At 44.6% G+C, this 17,916-nt stretch overlaps 1 protein-coding gene and 1 non-coding gene across 5 annotated transcripts in view; both read left to right on the forward strand.

The window, feature by feature from the left end:
- Positions 1 to 7,059, forward strand: part of HERC3 (HECT and RLD domain containing E3 ubiquitin protein ligase 3) — a 131,752-nt gene extending 124,693 nt beyond the window's left edge. For 3 of the 4 annotated variants that reach the window (XM_053604916.1, XM_053604831.1, XM_053604997.1), the window contains 3 exons: positions 1,910 to 2,093; positions 2,326 to 2,428; positions 5,357 to 7,059. In XM_053604916.1, coding sequence (XP_053460891.1) covers positions 1,910 to 2,093; positions 2,326 to 2,428; positions 5,357 to 5,565 — 496 coding nt within the window. In that variant the 3' untranslated portion in view covers positions 5,566 to 7,059. The remainder of the gene's footprint in view (positions 1 to 1,909; positions 2,094 to 2,325; positions 2,429 to 5,356) is intronic. The other variant, XR_008383010.1, reaches the window with a different exon arrangement.
- A 7,550-nt stretch (positions 7,060 to 14,609) lies between these two features.
- Positions 14,610 to 14,774, forward strand: LOC128591612 (U1 spliceosomal RNA). The gene has a single exon (XR_008381594.1). It is a non-coding gene; the product is annotated as a U1 spliceosomal RNA (small nuclear RNA).
- Positions 14,775 to 17,916: the final 3,142 nt, after the last annotated feature.

Here is a 17,916-nt window from a genome sequence, read left to right on the forward strand (position 1 = left end):
GGAGTTGCACCAGAGACTCCCACTTAGGCTCATGGTCACCTAGTGATGCCTGTTTGCTGGAAGGGGTAAAATGCCCTTCCTCTTCAGAGCTGAAGAAGTCAGTCCCTGATTTATTTATGAACAGGACAGTTTGGTTTCTTCTTTTATAAATGTGAAGAGAAGCCAACTGAGGTTAATTTGGGGAGGCAGAGGCAATGCAGAAAACCTTTAATTAGGATCCCAAACTACAGTTTCCTAGGAAGGAACTCAGAGCTCGGAATAAACCAGGACTGTCAAGCAAGATCATGAAGTTTGGAGCTTGGGAGGACTTACTAGTTCTACCCAAGGAGAAACTCAGAGTTGAAGTGCCCAGTGGGCCATGCTGGTGCCAGGCACCAAAGTTCAGGCTGCTCTTTTGGAGGGTCCTGATTCTTCTCTGGGTGCCATGTTGGGTGCCATCTTGTCAATGGAAAAGAAGCCAAAATCCATAAAAAAATTTAAAGAGTTTAGCCTGAGCCAAATGTATATCACCGTGGCCCAGACAGCCATGTCCAGGAAGCCTTGATATAGTGGTCCCCTTCATGTTTTTTAATAAATATGTGCCTTAAGACAGTGATCTTGTTACATTAATGCTTTTATTTTAAAACATGAACACTTACCTATCTCACATATATGTCACATTTAATTTCATATGCAAGCAAAATCTGTCCCTAAACAATACAATACTAGCTATTAATTCCAAAGCAATTGTATATACCAGCCTCAGTTCTGAGCACTTTTACATGTATTAACTCATTCCTTAAAATAGTCCCATGAGTTACTGAGGTATAATTCACATGAAGACACTGGACACCAGCCCCTTATCTGTAGTAAGTAGCCCACAGAGCCGGGCTGCTCTGAGTCAGACTTGCAGGAGCCCCGACTGCTGTCTCTCTCAACACTTTCTGTAACAATGTACCCCAAATGGTCAGGATTTCATTAATAACCAACTTCTCTGATTTTTGTCTTGAATTAGGACCAACCAGAGAAAGCAAACTATAGACCCCCTAAAGGATCACTTAGGATGCCTTTCTTCTGGTTAGCCCACCCACAGCTGCACGGGCCATCAGCCTCCATCAGGGTTTGCCTAGAGCCCTCCCTGTTTTCACTGTGCAGCTTTTCCACTCCTCCACCTGCCTTCAAGGCTCTGCCCAAACACAAGTGACAGTGGCTGACTCCCTGGTGTAGCTAGCTCTGAATAAGTAGCTTTTGTCTTTCTCATTTGGTTGATCTTCATTTATTTCCACAATAGCTGTATCTGGTCCCCATCGTTTCCCAGTTTGTCTTCCCACTAGGTCTGGTTTCCCTACCCCTTCACCATTGATAGCGTGTGATTTTTAGACTTAATGCCAGTCTGCTGGGTGCAAATGGTCATTTGCTGTTGTCTCTGTCTGCATTTGCCTGATGAGTAAGAGGGAGCCATTCATTGCTTGAAACCTTGTTCCTAGAGACAGTTAAAGGCTTTGCAAGAAAGGAGTTATAATATTACCTTTTTAAAATAGGAGAGGAAACAAATAGCAGGTTGTTTAGCTTTATTTGTTTCTGAAGATAGGGGAACTTTTTAGTAGAAACGGTTTGACCTTAAATGAGAGGGAAACTATAGTACCCCAGGTCAAATCAGTAGCATGCCTCTACCTCTTTGGCCTCCTCCTTTCCCGCCTGCCCTGTTCTGCCTCACATCACCTGAGACACTTGGTTGAATCCTAGGGCTGGGGACAGAGAGGGAGAAGGGGAGGGCTGGTCACCTACCTGACACCTCAGGATGCTTCCAGGTGTGAGAATTTGATGAAATTCCATTTTCATCACTTTCAACCTCGGTATAGAAGAGTAACTTCATAAATGCTGTAAGACTTTGAGCTACATGTATTTATTTCTCTTTGGTTTCTGGCAGGCAGGAATTCGTGGATGCTTATGTGAATTATGTCTTCCAAATCTCAGTTCACGAGTGGTACACAGCCTTCTCCAGCGGCTTCCTAAAGGTGTGTGGTGGCAAAGTGCTCGAGCTCTTCCAGCCTTCAGAACTGAGGGCCATGATGGTGGGAAGCAGCAACTACAGCTGGGAAGAACTGGAAGAGGTGAGCACGGAAGGCGCTGCCCTTTCCCTGCGGAGGTGGTGGTGCCATGTGGGTAGGTGGCCCCAAGTCTGATCCCGCTCCAGGTGTACTGTGCTCGAGCAGGGTCTCCAGGGAGGGCCCCTGTATCTCAGTATTTATTTCCTAGTCTCAAATGCAAGTGGTCTACAATGTCCACTATGATACTCTTCATCTATGGGCTATATTTTTTTTCCTTTTTGTCTTTTTTGGACAGACTGCCATTTACAAGGGTGATTATTCAGCTACACATCCCACTGTGAAGCTATTTTGGGAAACATTTCATGAGTTTCCATTGGAAAAGAAGAAAAAGTTTCTCTGTAAGTATCAAAAATATCAATGTGGTATTTGTCCACCTTTTAGTCTTTTATATAGTATAGAATGATACACTCCATGGGTAAGGTTTAACTCTTAAATGGTAAACAGTAAGTAATTAAATGTATTTACACTTTTTGTCTTAATGATACCTCAGGTACAAGATAGGTGGTACAAGATAGGTAGTTATTTCCTGCCTAGGGGTTGCATGAAAGGAAGAATAGAAAAATTTCTCTGACTTTCATTTATTCTAAAAATACTAATTGTTTTATATGTAAGTGATTCCTTTAAGAGGGGCGGCGCCTGTGGCTCAGTGAGTAGGGCGCCAGCCCCATATGCCGAGGGTGGTGGGTTCAAACCCAGCCCCTGCCAAACTGCAACAAAAAAAAAATAGCCGGGCGTTGTGGCAGGCGCCTGTAGTCCCAGCTGCTGTGGAGGCTGAGGCAAGAGAATCACGTAAGCCCAAAGAGTAGAGGTTGCTGTGAGCCGTGTGACGCCATGGCACTCTACCCGAGGGCAGTACAGTGAGACTCTGTCTCTACAAAAAAAAAAAAAAAAAAAAGAATTACATCTGTAAAATCAATTTGTTGAGATTGACCTCCCTTTTTCTTTCTTTCTTTCTTTCTTTCTTTCTTTCTTTCTTTCTTTCTTTCTTTCTTTCTTTCTTTCTTTCTTTCTTTCTTTCTTTCTTTCTTTCTTTCTTTCTTTCTTTCTTTTCTTTCTTTTTGAGACAGAGTCTCACTCTGTCACCCTTCGTAGAGTGCTGTGGCATCACAGCTCACAGCAACCTCCAACTCTTGGGCTTAAGTGATTCTCTTGCCTCAGCCTCCCGAGTAGCTGGGACTATAGGCGTCCGCCCCACCACCATGTCCGGCTATTTTAGCTGCTGTCCACTGCTGTTTTAGCTGGCCAGGGCCGGGTTCGAACCCACCACCCTTGGTATATGGGGTCAGCGCCCTACCCACTGAGCAAAAGGCACCACCCTCTCTTATCTTTCTAGCCTTTTTTTTTTTTTCCCCAGAGATAGGTCTTGCTCTGTTGCCCAGGCTAGAGTGCAGTGGTATCATCATAGCTCACAGCAACCTAAAACTCCTGGGCTCTAGTAATCCTCCTGCCTCAGCCTCATGAGCAGCTGGGACTACAGGTGTGCGCTACCACCCCCAGTGAATTTTTTTATTTTTTGTAGAGGGTCTTGATATCTTGCCCTGACTAGACTTGAACTTCTAGCCTCAAGCTGTCTTCCTTCCTTGCCTCCCAAAATGCTAGGATCATAGGTGTGAGCCACTGTACCTGGCCTCTGGCTTTTTACAAATATTACAAAGTATCCACTGCAGATGGAACAAGGGAGATGTGATTTATAGCAGTTTTATTAGGATATAATTCATACATCAGACCATCTGTCCACTCAAAGTATGTAATTCACCCACATAAAGTGTACAACTCAGTGGTATTTAACATATACGGAATTGTGAGACTACCAGAGTCAATTGTAGAACACCTCATCACCTCAAAAAGAAACCCTCACAGCCATTAGCAAGCATCCCTCATTCTTTTCTAACCCTCTCCCCTCCAAGCTTGCTGTCTCCATGGATTTGCCCATTCTAGACAATTCATGTAAACAGAAAGCAGACCGTAAGTGCTTCTTTGTGGCTGGGTGGATGATATTTGACAAGGGGGATACCTTTGGAAGGGAGAATGAAGTCTAGTTTGCATGAACACATACAGCCCTTTATGAATAGTTCACATTTTTCTCTTCTAGTGCCTATGTATAGTTAGGGTCAGAAATTAGCCAATGAATAGTAAAGAATTTTTATATAACCCTCCCCCGCCCCCGTTTGAAAGGGAATCTCTTGCTTTATAAGACTGAGCATGTATTTATGTTGGTGAAAAACTTAACATCCAGACTCTGCTGCTTACAGGAGGCAAGGGAAAGAGGAAGTGGAGAACCCGGGATTCTTCAGGAACCTAGGATTCTTCCCCTGCCCAGTTATATTGGCCACTGAGAAGCATGGCCTATGGGTTGAATGACAGGGGAGGGTTTGCCAAGTGAGCTCGTAGGGCAGTGACACACTAGAGAAGCCAGCTTATTGTCCTGAGGGTTTCCTGAGAAAAAGGCATTTTCTGTTCAGAGACCATTAGACTTACTAGGATTTTTATTAACTCTAGAGATTTTGGCAAGAGTGTTTATATATCACAGCCTTAGAAAATGGCAGGTTATTTGAAAATGCTTTGTAAGTAATGATTTAATTATAGGAATTTCCAGCAATTCAACTGTGAGGAAGTTATCCACGCTACAGAGCAGGGAAGGACAGCAGGGTCGGTCTCCCCATTCCCTGGCCAAGTTACGGCACGTGTCACACGACTGAAATGTCTGATATAATGTGTGGGTCAGCTTTTCTGGTTTAAAAAGATGGAGAGACAGGAAGAGGAGAGCACGTAGACCCAACGTGGTGAGGCAGTAGCCAGGGCGGTACCGGCATCGGGGATTGGAGGTAGAAGGAGACTGGGGTCTCTTCCCAGTTTCACCCTGAAATCAGCTGCTTTTTTCCCGTCAATGATTTCTTTCTCTTAGCTTTTATTTATTTTTATTTTTTAATTTTTGTTGTTGTTGCAGTTTTTGGCCCGGGCTGGGCTCAAACCCGCCACCTGCGGTATATGGGGCTGGTGCCCTATTCCTTGAGCCACAGGCGCCGCCCCCTCTTAGATTTTTGACATTTGAGAAGGGTAATACCTTTGTGAAAGCTGATAAAACGCATGAGGGTGTATGTCTGGTGGAGGGTATTTCTGAGCGTCCTTCCACGCTGGCACCCGGCGCAATTGTACTTCTCGTGAGAGCCACAGGGTGTCATGCCTTCCTCTCTCATTGCTGGGAGGACACCTGACATTGGCTCCCGGTTTGCTCAGCTGTTAATGGCATTTCCCTTTCTCTCCAGTGTTCCTGACAGGCAGTGATCGGATTCCCATCTATGGTATGGCCAGCCTGCAGATTGTCATCCAGTCTACAGCCAGCGGGGAGGAGTACCTGCCTGTGGCCCACACTTGCTACAACCTTCTGGACCTCCCCAAGTACAGCAGCAAAGACGTTCTGTGTGCGCGGCTGACGCAGGCCCTTGACAACTATGAGGGGTTTAGTTTGGCCTGACTTTCCCTGGCTGGTCCTACCTTTCCCATCCTTCCTCAGTGTCCACATTGAGGCCTACACAGAGAATCATAGGGAGTGATTTCTATTTTTTTATTGAGGGGATTGAGACTTTTGAATCCTGAACCTGGTTGATGGGTTTCTGGGGTTATAAGATAGTAAACAACCCTTTCGAAAAAATTAGGGGTAGAGATAGGGTGAAAAATTGGCTCTTATATGGGGGGTGTTTTTTTTTTTTTTTTTTTTAACCAAACTACCCAATGTTCCTTGCATTTGTGAATATGTTCCATTCTGCTGGATGAAATGGCAGTGGATTTTTAAACTTTGATTTCACAAATGTCTCTCTCTGCCCTGATCTTTCTCATTCCTCTGCAAGAATGGTTTTGACTGACCTGTGCTTGTAGACCGTCCTTTCTCTGCAGCCTGAAATGCCCCTGGTGTGTTGCAGTCCCACTCCAGCCCCAAAGGGGGAAAGGACTACTTCAGAAACTCCCAATTCCAAAAAGCTGAGTCTGGATACTCTTGCAGGACTCTTGCGAATTTATAGGAGCCTCTGTAAACATATTTTGCTCTAAAGAAAAAAAGGTTCTTGAGGGAATAGCAACCTTCCCGGGGCTGTGCCTGTTTCCCAGACCTTTTCAAAGATGTGCAGGACGGCTTAGAGCTGCAGCTGAGGCTAACTTGGTTTTGTTGCTCAGCCACATCACTTTGACAGTAAGGTGAACTGAGAAGCCCCCCTCTATTCCTTCTGTTATCTGTCTTTTGAAGCAAGTTGCATTAATTATTTGGAGTCTCTATGTTGTCTGAGAAAAGTAGAAATAATAAATTTCGTGTCCCTTTCTCTTACCATTTTATATCATCCAGCATTTCTCTTTCCCCCTTTTCCTCCCTCCCTGCGCTTTCCTCTTTTTCACTCTGCCCCGTCCTTTGTGACTTAATGGTCCTTTTCTCTCCTAGTGGATGCATGCAGTCTTTTTTTTTTAATTTTTATTTAAATTGCAAAATTTCTACTCATAATTTTCTTTTCCTTTTCCCTAGTTGCTAAGACATAAGGACATTCTTTATTATGGAACTCTGTTTATCGCATTTCAAATGTTGTTTACAGTGGGATTTTAGGGGAGATTGTGTTTAAATCAAATATACGTTTCTCAAAAATAATGACATGCTCAACCTTCCTCATCATGGGATAAGAAAATTCTAGATGATTAAAGAAGTCATGTAAGGCTAATTTTAAATTCCTAGTAATTAGAGAAAAGACATATTTATACAAAATGGAATATTTATGAACCATGACCTAGCATCAAATCTCAATGAAGGATTGTAGATTTTTGCTTTTCTTTTTGTTTTTAAAACTTATTCCAATTGCTAAATTGGTAGTTTTTCAGTCTTTATAAATATAAGATTAAAAAAAGATATACAGTTATATGAAATGTTTATTTTCTATGTGTATGCATATAGTTCAACATTATGCAATAAATTTGGTGTTTTAACTTAAAACCATTTCTTATTGTACTTGTAGAATGGACAGCTTTCTTTCAGTGGAAGAAGCACTAGGTCAGTACCCAAATAATCTAATAGAAGGGCAAATTTGGTTCTTGCTGTAATAAAGTAGAACCAAGTGCTGCAGAAATGGGAGGAGAGCAGAAGGTAGGAGCAGGGTGGCCTTGGGAGGGAAGGGAGTTCGGAAGGCTGGGTGGACAGGAAGGTATTTCTAAAGAGGCAGAGGCTTTGCCCAAGGCTCAAACATGGGGATACATTAGGGAAAGCCGGGATTGGTCTGAAGGGGAATCTGAGGACATAGGAGAACAATGGTAAAGAAGACTGAGGAGAGGGAAGGTACATTTGGGGCTGAGAAAGCAGCCTAAGCACCAGAAGGTTAGTGGGTAGCCAAGTAGGGTTCTTTTAGACCAGGCGTCCTCAAACTTTTTAAACAGGGGGCCAGTTCACTGTCCCTCAGACCGTTGGAGGGCAGGACTATAGTTTAAAAAAAAAAACTATGAACAAATTCCTATGCACACTACACATATCTTATTTTGAAGTAAAAAAACAAAATGGGAACAAATACAATATTTAAAATGAAGAACAAGTAAAGTTAAATCACCAAACTTACCAGTATTTCAATGGGAACTATGGGCCTGTTTTGGCTAATGAGATGGTCAATGTTCGGTTCCATATTTGTCACTGCTAGTCATGACAAGTGATGCAAGTGTGCATCAGTTAGTCTAGATCTGGTTGGAGATTTCAGATGTTTCATTCTGTAAAAAGTCTGTTCACAGAAAGATGGTTGCCATTTTGACTGCATGGTTCCTGAGATTAGAATATGTCTCAGAGGGGAGAGATGCATAGAAATTAGGAAGGCTGCTTGACTTGAATGCATCTTTCAGAGAGTCACAATTCTGCAGTTCAGCCAGTTCCATTTGGTGAATTGTATCCACATTTTCAATGTCAATAGAAAATGGGTTACAGAAAAGCTGTATGTCCTGTTCATGGAGATGAAGCTCTTTAAATCTAAATTGGAACTCCTTTTGCAACTTTTCCAGTGAATCCACACATGCTTTATTTGGGAATGCAACCAATGGATTTTCCACTAACAGATTTTGAGTTGTGGGGAGATGGCAGAAATTTTCCTCTTTCACTTGTCTGATGAGGAGGCCTAATTTTACTTCAAATACTTTCACATGTGACTGCGTATCACAGATGAGCTTCCCCTTTCCTTGAAGTTGCACACTGAAATTGTTGAGTAGCTCTGTTACATCTATCAGAAAGGCAAGGTGCCATTTCCATTCTGCATCATTGAACTCTGGTACTTGTTTTTTGAAAGCAGAAAAGCTATAATCTGTGGAAGTAGGTCATAGAAATGTTTCAAAATTCTCCCTTGACTCAGCCAATGGACTTCTTTATGATACGGAACATCTTCACAGGCAACATTTAGCTCAGACAGAAATTCCTGAAATTGTCTGTGATTTAGTGTATTACCTCTAATGAAGTTAGCACAAGATACCACAGTTTTCATAACAGAGTCCCACTTCAGTGATTTACTACACAATGCTTGTTGGTGGATGAGGCAGTTTATGGCTATTGGATGAGAATGGTTATGTTTGTCCATCTCTTGGTTAATGCGAGCAATTACTTCTTTCTTAGACCCCACCACGCTAGGAGCACCATCAGTTGTCACACTGGCTAGTTTAGCCCAGTCCAGCTCCAAACTATTTACAGTTTGGCAAACTTTTCATAGATATCCTCTCCTATAGTTGTTCCTTTGATGCTTTGCAGTGCAGCAATCTCTTCTGTGACTTTGAAATAGTCATTCATACCACGAATAAAAATTAGAAGTTGTGCAGAATCATGAACATCATTACTTCGTCAAGTGCCAAGGAAAAATAGGAAAGGTTTTTTTGCGGAGTTTTGCAAATGCTGATGCAAATTGTCTCCCATTTCTTCGATCCTTTGTGTAATTGAGGGTCCTGAAAGACTCACTGTGCTAAATAAATCAGCCTTCTCTGGACACATCTCTTTGGCAACAGAAAGAAGGAATTCTTTAACAAATTCTCCCTCCATGAATGGTCTGCCAGTGCACGCTATTATCTTGGCAACTTGAAAACTTGCTCACAGTGAAGTATTTAGCTGTTTCTGCTTCACAAAAGTATTTTGCTGAGTTGTCAATGTATATGTCAGTTTTAATATTTTATCTTTTCTCACTTCTCCAACCAAACTATCATATTTATCTTTATGTTGAGTTTGATAATGTCGATGCAAATTGTATTCTTTGAACACAGACGCTATATTCTGGCATATCAAACACACAGCTCTTGTACTGCATGAAAAAGTAATCATAAGTCCACTGTTCTTTGAGTATCCTACACTCAGAGTCAATTTTTCTCTTTCTTGATATCATTGTTCCCTAGGGATTCCAAATTGCTATTAGTAAAGTACTAGTATCTATATACAGTGCTCCAAAACAATATACCAGTAATAACTTTGCCCACACAGAGACAATACAGACTGCACTGCCCATCAATGCAGTCTGATCAGTGCCCATCAATGCAGTCTGATCAGTGTCCGTCAATGCAGCCTTGCCAGTCCACATCATTTCAGCCTCGCCAGTGCCCATAAAAAAGTGGAACTCCGGGCGGCGCCTGTGGCTCAGTCGGTAAGGCACCGGCCCCATATACCGAGGGTGATGGGTTCAAACCTGGCCCTGGCCAAATTGCAACCAAAAAATAGCCCGGCATTGTGGCGGGCGCCTTTAGTCCCAGCTACTCGGGAGGCTGAGGCAAGAGAATTGCTTAAGCCCAGGAGTTGGAGGTTGCTGTGAGCTGTGTGAGGCCACAGTACTCTACCCGAGGGCCATAAAGTGAGACTCTGTCTCTACAAAAAAAAAAAAAAAAAGTGGAACTCCTCTTTTACCTCAGGCTCACACTGGTGTGGTGCAGGAACAGGCACGATTACAGAGCTGGTTCCTCCACCACCTTTCCAGTTCACACTACCCTGTGTGAACCACCCTGCTATCTGTGAATTTGCATGAGAAGACCCATGCGATCAGATTCCACTGCAGGAAAAAAGAAGGCACATATGCATTTTTTCTTCCAAATCACTGCTCAGAGATCGCAACAGTGTGAACTGAGGCTTACACAGCACATAACATACAACATCATACACAACTGAATAGCAATCAGAATATAAATGTACTTACTGGCAGTTAAATTGGGTTTCCTACCCCTCAGCTGTCTGCAGAGCTGGATTAAGTTCCCATGGGGCCCTAGGCAGATTACCAGTTTGGGGCCCCCATGTGATAATACTGAGCACTGACCATTTGCATTAACACTGAGCACTGACCATTTGCATTAACACTGAGCACTGACCATTTGCGATAACACTGACTGCTGACAATTTGCATTAATACTGAGCGCTAACAATTTGCATTAACACTGAGCACTTACAATTATAACCACTGAGCACTGACCATTTGCATTACCTCTGAGCACTGACAATTTGCATTAGCACTGAGCGCTGACTATTTGCGTTATCACTGTTGCGCAACCCCCCTAGAAACTACCCTCAACCAACTAACCAACTTAAAAAAAAAGGCTCTCCTAACTTAAAAAAAAAGGCTCTTCTAACTTCAAAAAAAGGTGTCCCCATCTGCAAAAAAAAAAAAGACCTCCTAACTTCAGAAAAAAGGCCCCCCCTTAACTGCAAAAAAAGGGCCCTACTACCTGCAAAATGAAAAAAAAAAAAAGACCCCTAACTTCAAAAAAAAAAATCCCAACTTGTTCTTACCTCAGTCCTTAGGCAGCAGCAGGCTCTGCCTAGGCAACCTGGTGACTCCTCTGATTACACCAGAGACTGAGAGGAGGAGTCGAGAGACAGAGAGAAGGAGCAGAGTCGGAGAGTAGGAGGGGAATTGGAGTGTGGGGCACATTCCACACATGCGCACTGTGGCCCGGGACAAGTCGGCTACTACCATGTTTCCCTGAAAATAAAACATCCTCCAAAAATAAGACCTACTTACAGGTTTCCTTCTGGGTGAAATATAAGGCATCCCCCTGAAAATAAGCCCCCCCAGGCTCTGTCTCGGAATGAAAATTAATTTACCGTAAACTGGTTGCCCCGACGGGCGTCTAGCAACCAGTGACATATGCGGAGTCCTGATGTCACTGCTGTGTGGAGGCGGAGTGGAGGTCGGAGTGAACCATGAGTGCAGGGCGGGAGAGAGGAGGAGACTTTGGCAGATGTGTGTAGAAGAACAGGAGGATCAGAGCTGACTGGATGCGGCGAAAGTGGTGAGTGCTGGTCTGTCTCTGGTGACACTGCCTGATGCTCATGGCAGCCCTCATGATGACTGAAGGTAGGATTCACAGTTTGTCTGGCTTGTGTTGACAACTACCATACTACCATACTGTATACAGGTAAACCGTATTCTTCTTCATGGAAAAATAATACATCCCCTGAAAATAAGACCTAGCACGTTTTGGGAGCAAAAATTAATATAAGACACTGTCTTATTTTCAGGGAAACAGGGTAAGCAGGACAGGCAGCTGTGGCAGAAACAGGGCCGGATAAATGTCCTCAGCGGGCCGCATGTGGCCCGTGGGCCATAGTTTGAGGACCCTTGTTTTAGACTTTCAGAGCCTGGAAATGATAAGACTTGAGCCTAGTCTTAAGAAGGAACATGTGCATGGTGTAAATTTGGAGGACTGGGATTGGGAAGGGTTGAAGCAGGAAGACGGCAGCTCACAGCAGGGAGTGGTGCCAGTGGCCCAGCCAGTCTTTTCAGCATACTGTCCCTGCTGATCGGAGTGCTGAGTAGCCACCAAGATCTATATGTTAATTGCTGTGATCAGTGTCCTGTTCTTCGTCCCCAGCTCCCAGTGGCTCCCATGGGATGGGTCCCAGGTGGGCTCCCTGTGAAGATTCCTAGGCCAGTGGGGAGATGGAGTGTCCACCTCAGTTCCTGCCCGTCTCCTTGGCAGCCGTGGGTCTAGGGAAGTCCTCTGTGAGAGGCATCGTGCTGGCCTGGGGGAGGAGCTAGTCCAGCCTGACTGACTCTTACCAGTCATGTCTTCTTGGGGTGGGGAGGTCTCTGCTTCTCCCTGAGTTCTAGTTCTGATGTACTCAGGGTGGCATTCTCGTCTTTGAATAGTTTCTAGTTGTATTTTTATGGGGGGAGTGATGCGAGGGGATCATCTGTTCCTCCGTCTTGCTGGTGTCACTCTGAAATCCTATTTTTTGAATAATTTTAGATTTATTGAAAAGTGACAAAGATCATACAGAGTTCTTATAACCCCTCACAATATAGTGTAGTCCTGAAGCAGTGGGTACGCTCTACTACTTCCCAAGTCAGGAAACAACACAGCACAACAAGTTAGTTCCAGGGCTCACTGTGAGTCTCCCCCAGAGCAAGAAGCAACAACAGGCTGGTTTCCCCTATTGTCAGCATCTTACATCACCATAATACATTTGTCAAAACTAAGCAGCCAGTACTGAGAAATGACTATTAATTAAATTCCAGGGTTAATTTGGATTTTACCAGTTTCCACTGATGTCTTTTTCCATGGTCCAATGCAGGATCCCACACTGCATTTAACTCAACAGGCTTTTAGTAAGTATTGGGATCTAAGGCTTTGCCTCTGGCTAGAAAGAGAAGTGCAACTATTTTGTGCCATCTTCACCTGCCCAGGAAGTCATGCTATTTAGTGTTTGGACTTAGGGTAAAGCAAGGGGCCTCTTAGGGCAGGTGGGTCACTGGGGCACCCCATGGGCTCTCAAAGACCATCAGGTGGGCCTATCCTCAGCAAACAGGAATCAGTGGGCACTGAGCCCTGAGGAGTTGGCAAATGGCAGTTTCTCGTAGGAAAAGACCTTGTATGAAGAGGAAAAGGTCGTTTGTGTTGTATGTTTGGCTGTCTCTGAGTTAGAGAAAGTTAAACTTTATTGCAAGACTTCTTAGATAACTTTGTAAATCTCTGAGAGGGGAATAAAGTGCATAGCATTTCACAAATTCAGTTTCTCACTGAATTCTCCATCTATGGTAGGTTGTTGAGGAGAGCTTAGCATCTGTTCATTTCTCCCAGGGCTATAGTTTGGAATTAATAGTTAAATGGTAGTTTATCAGATGGTAGGGATAAAGGTGGGATGAAAGGAGGCCAGGTCATAGGATGGCAATAGATTTGGGGTGAAACTCAGTGACTAGAATACTTCACATTAAGGGTCAACCATAGGAAGAAAAGGAAATCATCAAAATAAAATCAAAGCTAATCTATAGAATTTCATCATTTTCTTTTAATAAAAAATGGAAGTGTTACTTGTTTGAGGGTTTTTTTGCTCTTAAAATGGAACCAGCAAATTGACTCCAAACAACTTTAAAACAGTTTTTAAGACTCTAACATGCCACATCTTGCCTTTGATAGCCTTCACTTTGTTAGTAGCAGAGGTTGTTTGAGTTCTGAGTATGCTGGTTCGCGAATACCTCCATTTTTGAGGTCCCTTTGTGGAGTATTGATAGGAACCATTGGTGGGCCCTACCTGTAGTGCCATGTTGGAGAGTGCGATCTTACAAAGCAGAGCAGGATGCCGTAAGGAAGGGTTGAAGAGAGCAAGTCCTTGTGTCTTCAGAAAAGGTGAAAATTCTCCTGTTGAATAGACCACAGAATTCTCCAGTTGGGAGTGACAGAACCTACCACCATGCCTTTCCAATTCAGGCTTTGGTAAAGAAAGATGAATGAACCCTCTGAGCACAGGGCCCTATGGACGGTGTGGCAAATGCTGGTCTCCGACTATAGTTCTGTGCTTTGGATGTAACCTACACTGGTTCCGATGCAGGTAGGGGCTGCTTGTCCGTCCCGAGTCAGGCCCGGACTGCTTGTCCGTCCCGAGTCAGTTTGGGTTAACATCAGTAATGCCTGTGTGCAGTGAGATACCAGAATATGCATCAAAGTAAGCGCTGGAAGGTGTCCACCCTGGCGTGGGCAATCTCTCTGGACCTGCATTAATAAAAGCCTTTCCGTTGGGTTAGCCCATCAGGCTTTTGGGCTTTATTTCTTTCCAGAATAATGGAATGTGTACCCCTTAGTTATGTAACACCAAGGAAATGTGTTCACATGTGAGTTTCCCCCTGCCCTTTCTCCTTACGCCGCCACCCCCGCCACCGGGATGTTTGGCAAGGTGCATAATCTGATAGTCTTTAGTTCTTTTGAAAGCTGATTTTCCTGGGCCTAATCCCGTGGAATCTGGATACAATCTATGATAATCACTAATTCATCTTCCACTGATGTTGAACAGTCTGAGAAACTAGAATAAGAATTTGATGCCCCTGAGATGGAGCCAAACACTAAACCAGATTGATCTCTTATGGTTACCTTTCTTTAGGAAGGAGAAGAATGCCAAAGAGCAGGTTTGGAAATACTGCAACCCCTCCCCGCTGGGTCCTAAGAGGCCAGTGCTTTTGAGGACGGAGGTCAACAACAGGTGCCAACTAGGTACTGGCTTGCGGTCCCAGCAGGGCTGGTCTGCCACAGCTGCAGCCTCTTGTTAAAAATGGGTCTCTTATACTTACCTGGCCGGGGGAGATACCATGATCATGAAGGTGGTTTTCCCAGGGCGAGGCTTATCCATTGCACTCCGGATGTGCTGACCCCTGCAATTTCCCCAAATGTGGGAAACTCTACTGCATAATTTGTGGTAGTGGGGGACTGCGTTCGCTCTTTCCCCTGAGGAAAAAAAAAAATGGGTCTCTTGACCTTTCATGAGTGGCCTTTCTCAGGAGCTCAAGTATTTCTGAACCAGGTCCAAGGACTCTCAAGGTCAAGTCACTGTCAGATTGTTTGGAAAGAAGACCTGGAATTTCTAAATTTCTGAGGTAATGAGGGATGCAAAGCCTCATTCAACGAGACCATGACACTGTTTGAAAGCTTGTCCCCCACACAGATTGATGAGGGAGTGGAAGACCCCGGCTATTTTCCCAGTCTCAACTTTGGCCGCAGGTTTGGATGAACTTTAGAGTGTTGGTTAGGAGCTTGTCAAAACCTGAGCAGCTCCCTCCAGAGGATATGGTTAGTTTTCAGTTGTTAAAAATACACCATAGACGGAAATTTCAGGACACTTAAGCAACCTCAAAATTAGTCCAAAGGTTATTCTGTTCTTGACTTTCTACAATGCAGCCTTTCCAGTCCCAGCTATCATCTCAGCTCATTCTTTTCACATGTCTGAGCATATTTAGACCTTCCCCCAAAAGTTTCAAGAAGTCAGCATCCGGCCCTGTGAGGGAGTTTAGGAAGCATTAATCTTTCTGAGAGAGGCACACAGCTTTTTATGTGATTGGCCTGAGACTACAAAGACTTATAAAAATTTTCTCTTATTATTTCCCTAAGAGAATGAAATAAGGTTCCTACGCTAGCTTGCTCCTCCTGTTAGCACTAACTTGTGTGGAACGTGCTGAGGTATATTCTGTTTGTGACTTATGTGAACAAGGTATCAGAGTGTGGTGGTGGGGCTGGGATACTAGGAACTACTTTTCTGTTTTGCAGGGATTCACAATGTGTTTCTGGGGCTGGGTGTGGTGGCTCACTCCTGTAATCCTGGCACTCTGGGAGGCTGAGGTGGGAGGTCACTTGATTTCAGAAGTTTGAGACCAGCTTGAGCAAGAGCCAGACCCCAGGTCTACTGAAAATAAAAAACTACTCAGGTGTTGTGTGGACACCTGTAGTCCCAGCTACTTGGGAGGCTGAGGAAGGGGGATTCCTTGAGCTCAGGGGAGTTTAAGGTTGCTGAGCGGTAGGCTGATGCCACTGCACTCAACCCCAGGGCAATTCTGTCTCAAGAAACAAACACAACTTTTCTGGAAGTTGCTGGACTTTCAGAAAAGAAGGATCTTTGTTTCAATGCTAACAGACCCTCTTTTACCATCATCTATTGAGGATTTACTGTGTGATCACTTTATAGTTATATAAATCAAAGTCCATAATGAAATGATGAGGTGGGAAGCACTTCGCAGATAAAGAAGTGGAGACTTCTGGAGGGTAATTATTCCAGGCTGTAAGCAGAGCCTCCTGTGTGCAAGTATCAAGTATCAAGCACCACTCGGCCTCCGTGTGTGTTGTCGAATGTGCTGGTCTCTGCTAACTCCGGACGTGGGGGTTATTGGTGGAGCCGCTCACTTCCACAGACACCTAGGGTAGTCTGTACCCTCTGCTTAAACCGAGGCCCCTGGACCAGCAGGATGGCAGCACCTGGCCGCTTATCCGGAGTGCAGAAGGTCAGGCACTCAGCACAGATAGCACAGATCTCCACACTGGCAGGCATGTCCAGGTTCCAGAAGCGCCCCTCTCTCGTGTGTATATTTGAGACAGAGTCTCACTCTGTCATCCTGGGTATAGTGCTGCAGTGTCACAGCTCACAGCAACCTCAAACTCCTGGGCTCAAGCCATCCTCCTGCCTCAGTAGCTGGGACTATAGGTGCCCGCCAGGTTACCCAGCTAGTTTTTCTATTTTTAGTAGAGATGTGGTGTTGCTCTTGCTCAGGCTGGTCTTGAACTCCTGAGCTCAGGTGATCCTCCTGCCTGGGCCTCCCAGAGTGCTAGGATTACAGGCATGAGCCATGATGCCCAGCCCTTTGAATAACTTTGACCAGTAAGTCACAGAAAATCATGTCTCAAACCTGCAGAACCAGAATGATGACATGTGCATCTCTGAATTGCTTTAGAGAAAGACAAATTCAAACATCTGAAAGATTAGGAATTTCAGAATCCTTAGTAACATATAATTTATATACAACACGGGCCCCGCGGGACCTGGGGATCTTTGTAGTCTCAGATATTTGGTTCTTAGTTCCCAGACAGCAGTGCTTTGCATTGGGCCACATCCCCTAGCAGTACAACCCCTTCTGGTGTAAGCCTTACTGCTGGAGGGGAAAAGTGAGAACCAAGCTGTCAACAACCCCAGTTTCTGCCAAATCCCATCTGTCTGTCTGCCAGAATTCTAAAAAAAGCACTTGGGAGTTTTGACTTTTGGCTTTTGCTGAATAGGAAATACTGTATATTTGAGGTTGGACAATTAAGTTCACAAAAGCATCCTAGAAAAAGTACGATATACCTCATTGCGGAATACTGCTGCAGTCACCAAGGGGAGTATTTCCAAGGTGACTGTGGTGATATTTAGCAATGAGGTCTGCAGCACTTTTTCCTAGGATGAGTTTGTGAACTTAATTGTCAGACCTCGCGTAGCCTTGGGGAGCTGACCCAGCTTAGAGATGATTCTGACATATCAGAATGTGCTTCTGGAAGAGGTAATGATGAGGCCCTTGGGACAGACCACCTTTCCTCCCCAGCCGGCCCCCACCCCATGCGCTGGTCCTCACTCTGCAGTTCCCCTTTCAGGCCAAGCGCCTGCAGACAGTTACAGGACTAAGAGCCAGTACAGTCTGGCTTTGTGACAGGCTGTAGAGCCCAGGTGTACTTAGGTTTGCTGCACTGGGGCAACATCAGATTACTGAGAAAAATGGAGGGTCAGACCACTTCACTGCTGCCCTAAGGGGACTATTCTGAACCCAGTGCTCCAAAACCTGTGCAGGCTGAGCTGCAACTTTGGCAGGATGGCATGAAATCAGCAGCCCTGTGTCTTAAAATCAGATCTGGGTGTGAATCCTGGTTTCAGAACACCCAGACAAGGTCCTTACTTCAAGCCTTCATTTTCGGGTTTAGTGTATCTTTAATGCCTCCTTTTATTGCTTAGCGTATGCAGAACCCACACCATGCCAAGGACACCTGTGTGCCTGCCTGTGCTGGGAGCATCACCTTCCTACTGACCGGGGCTGTTCCAGGCGTGCTTGAGGGAGCTCCTGGCCTGTGACAGGCAGCA

This window comes from Nycticebus coucang, chromosome 1 (assembly GCF_027406575.1).
Source record: "Nycticebus coucang isolate mNycCou1 chromosome 1, mNycCou1.pri, whole genome shotgun sequence".
Classification (NCBI taxonomy): Eukaryota; Metazoa; Chordata; class Mammalia; order Primates; family Lorisidae; genus Nycticebus; species Nycticebus coucang.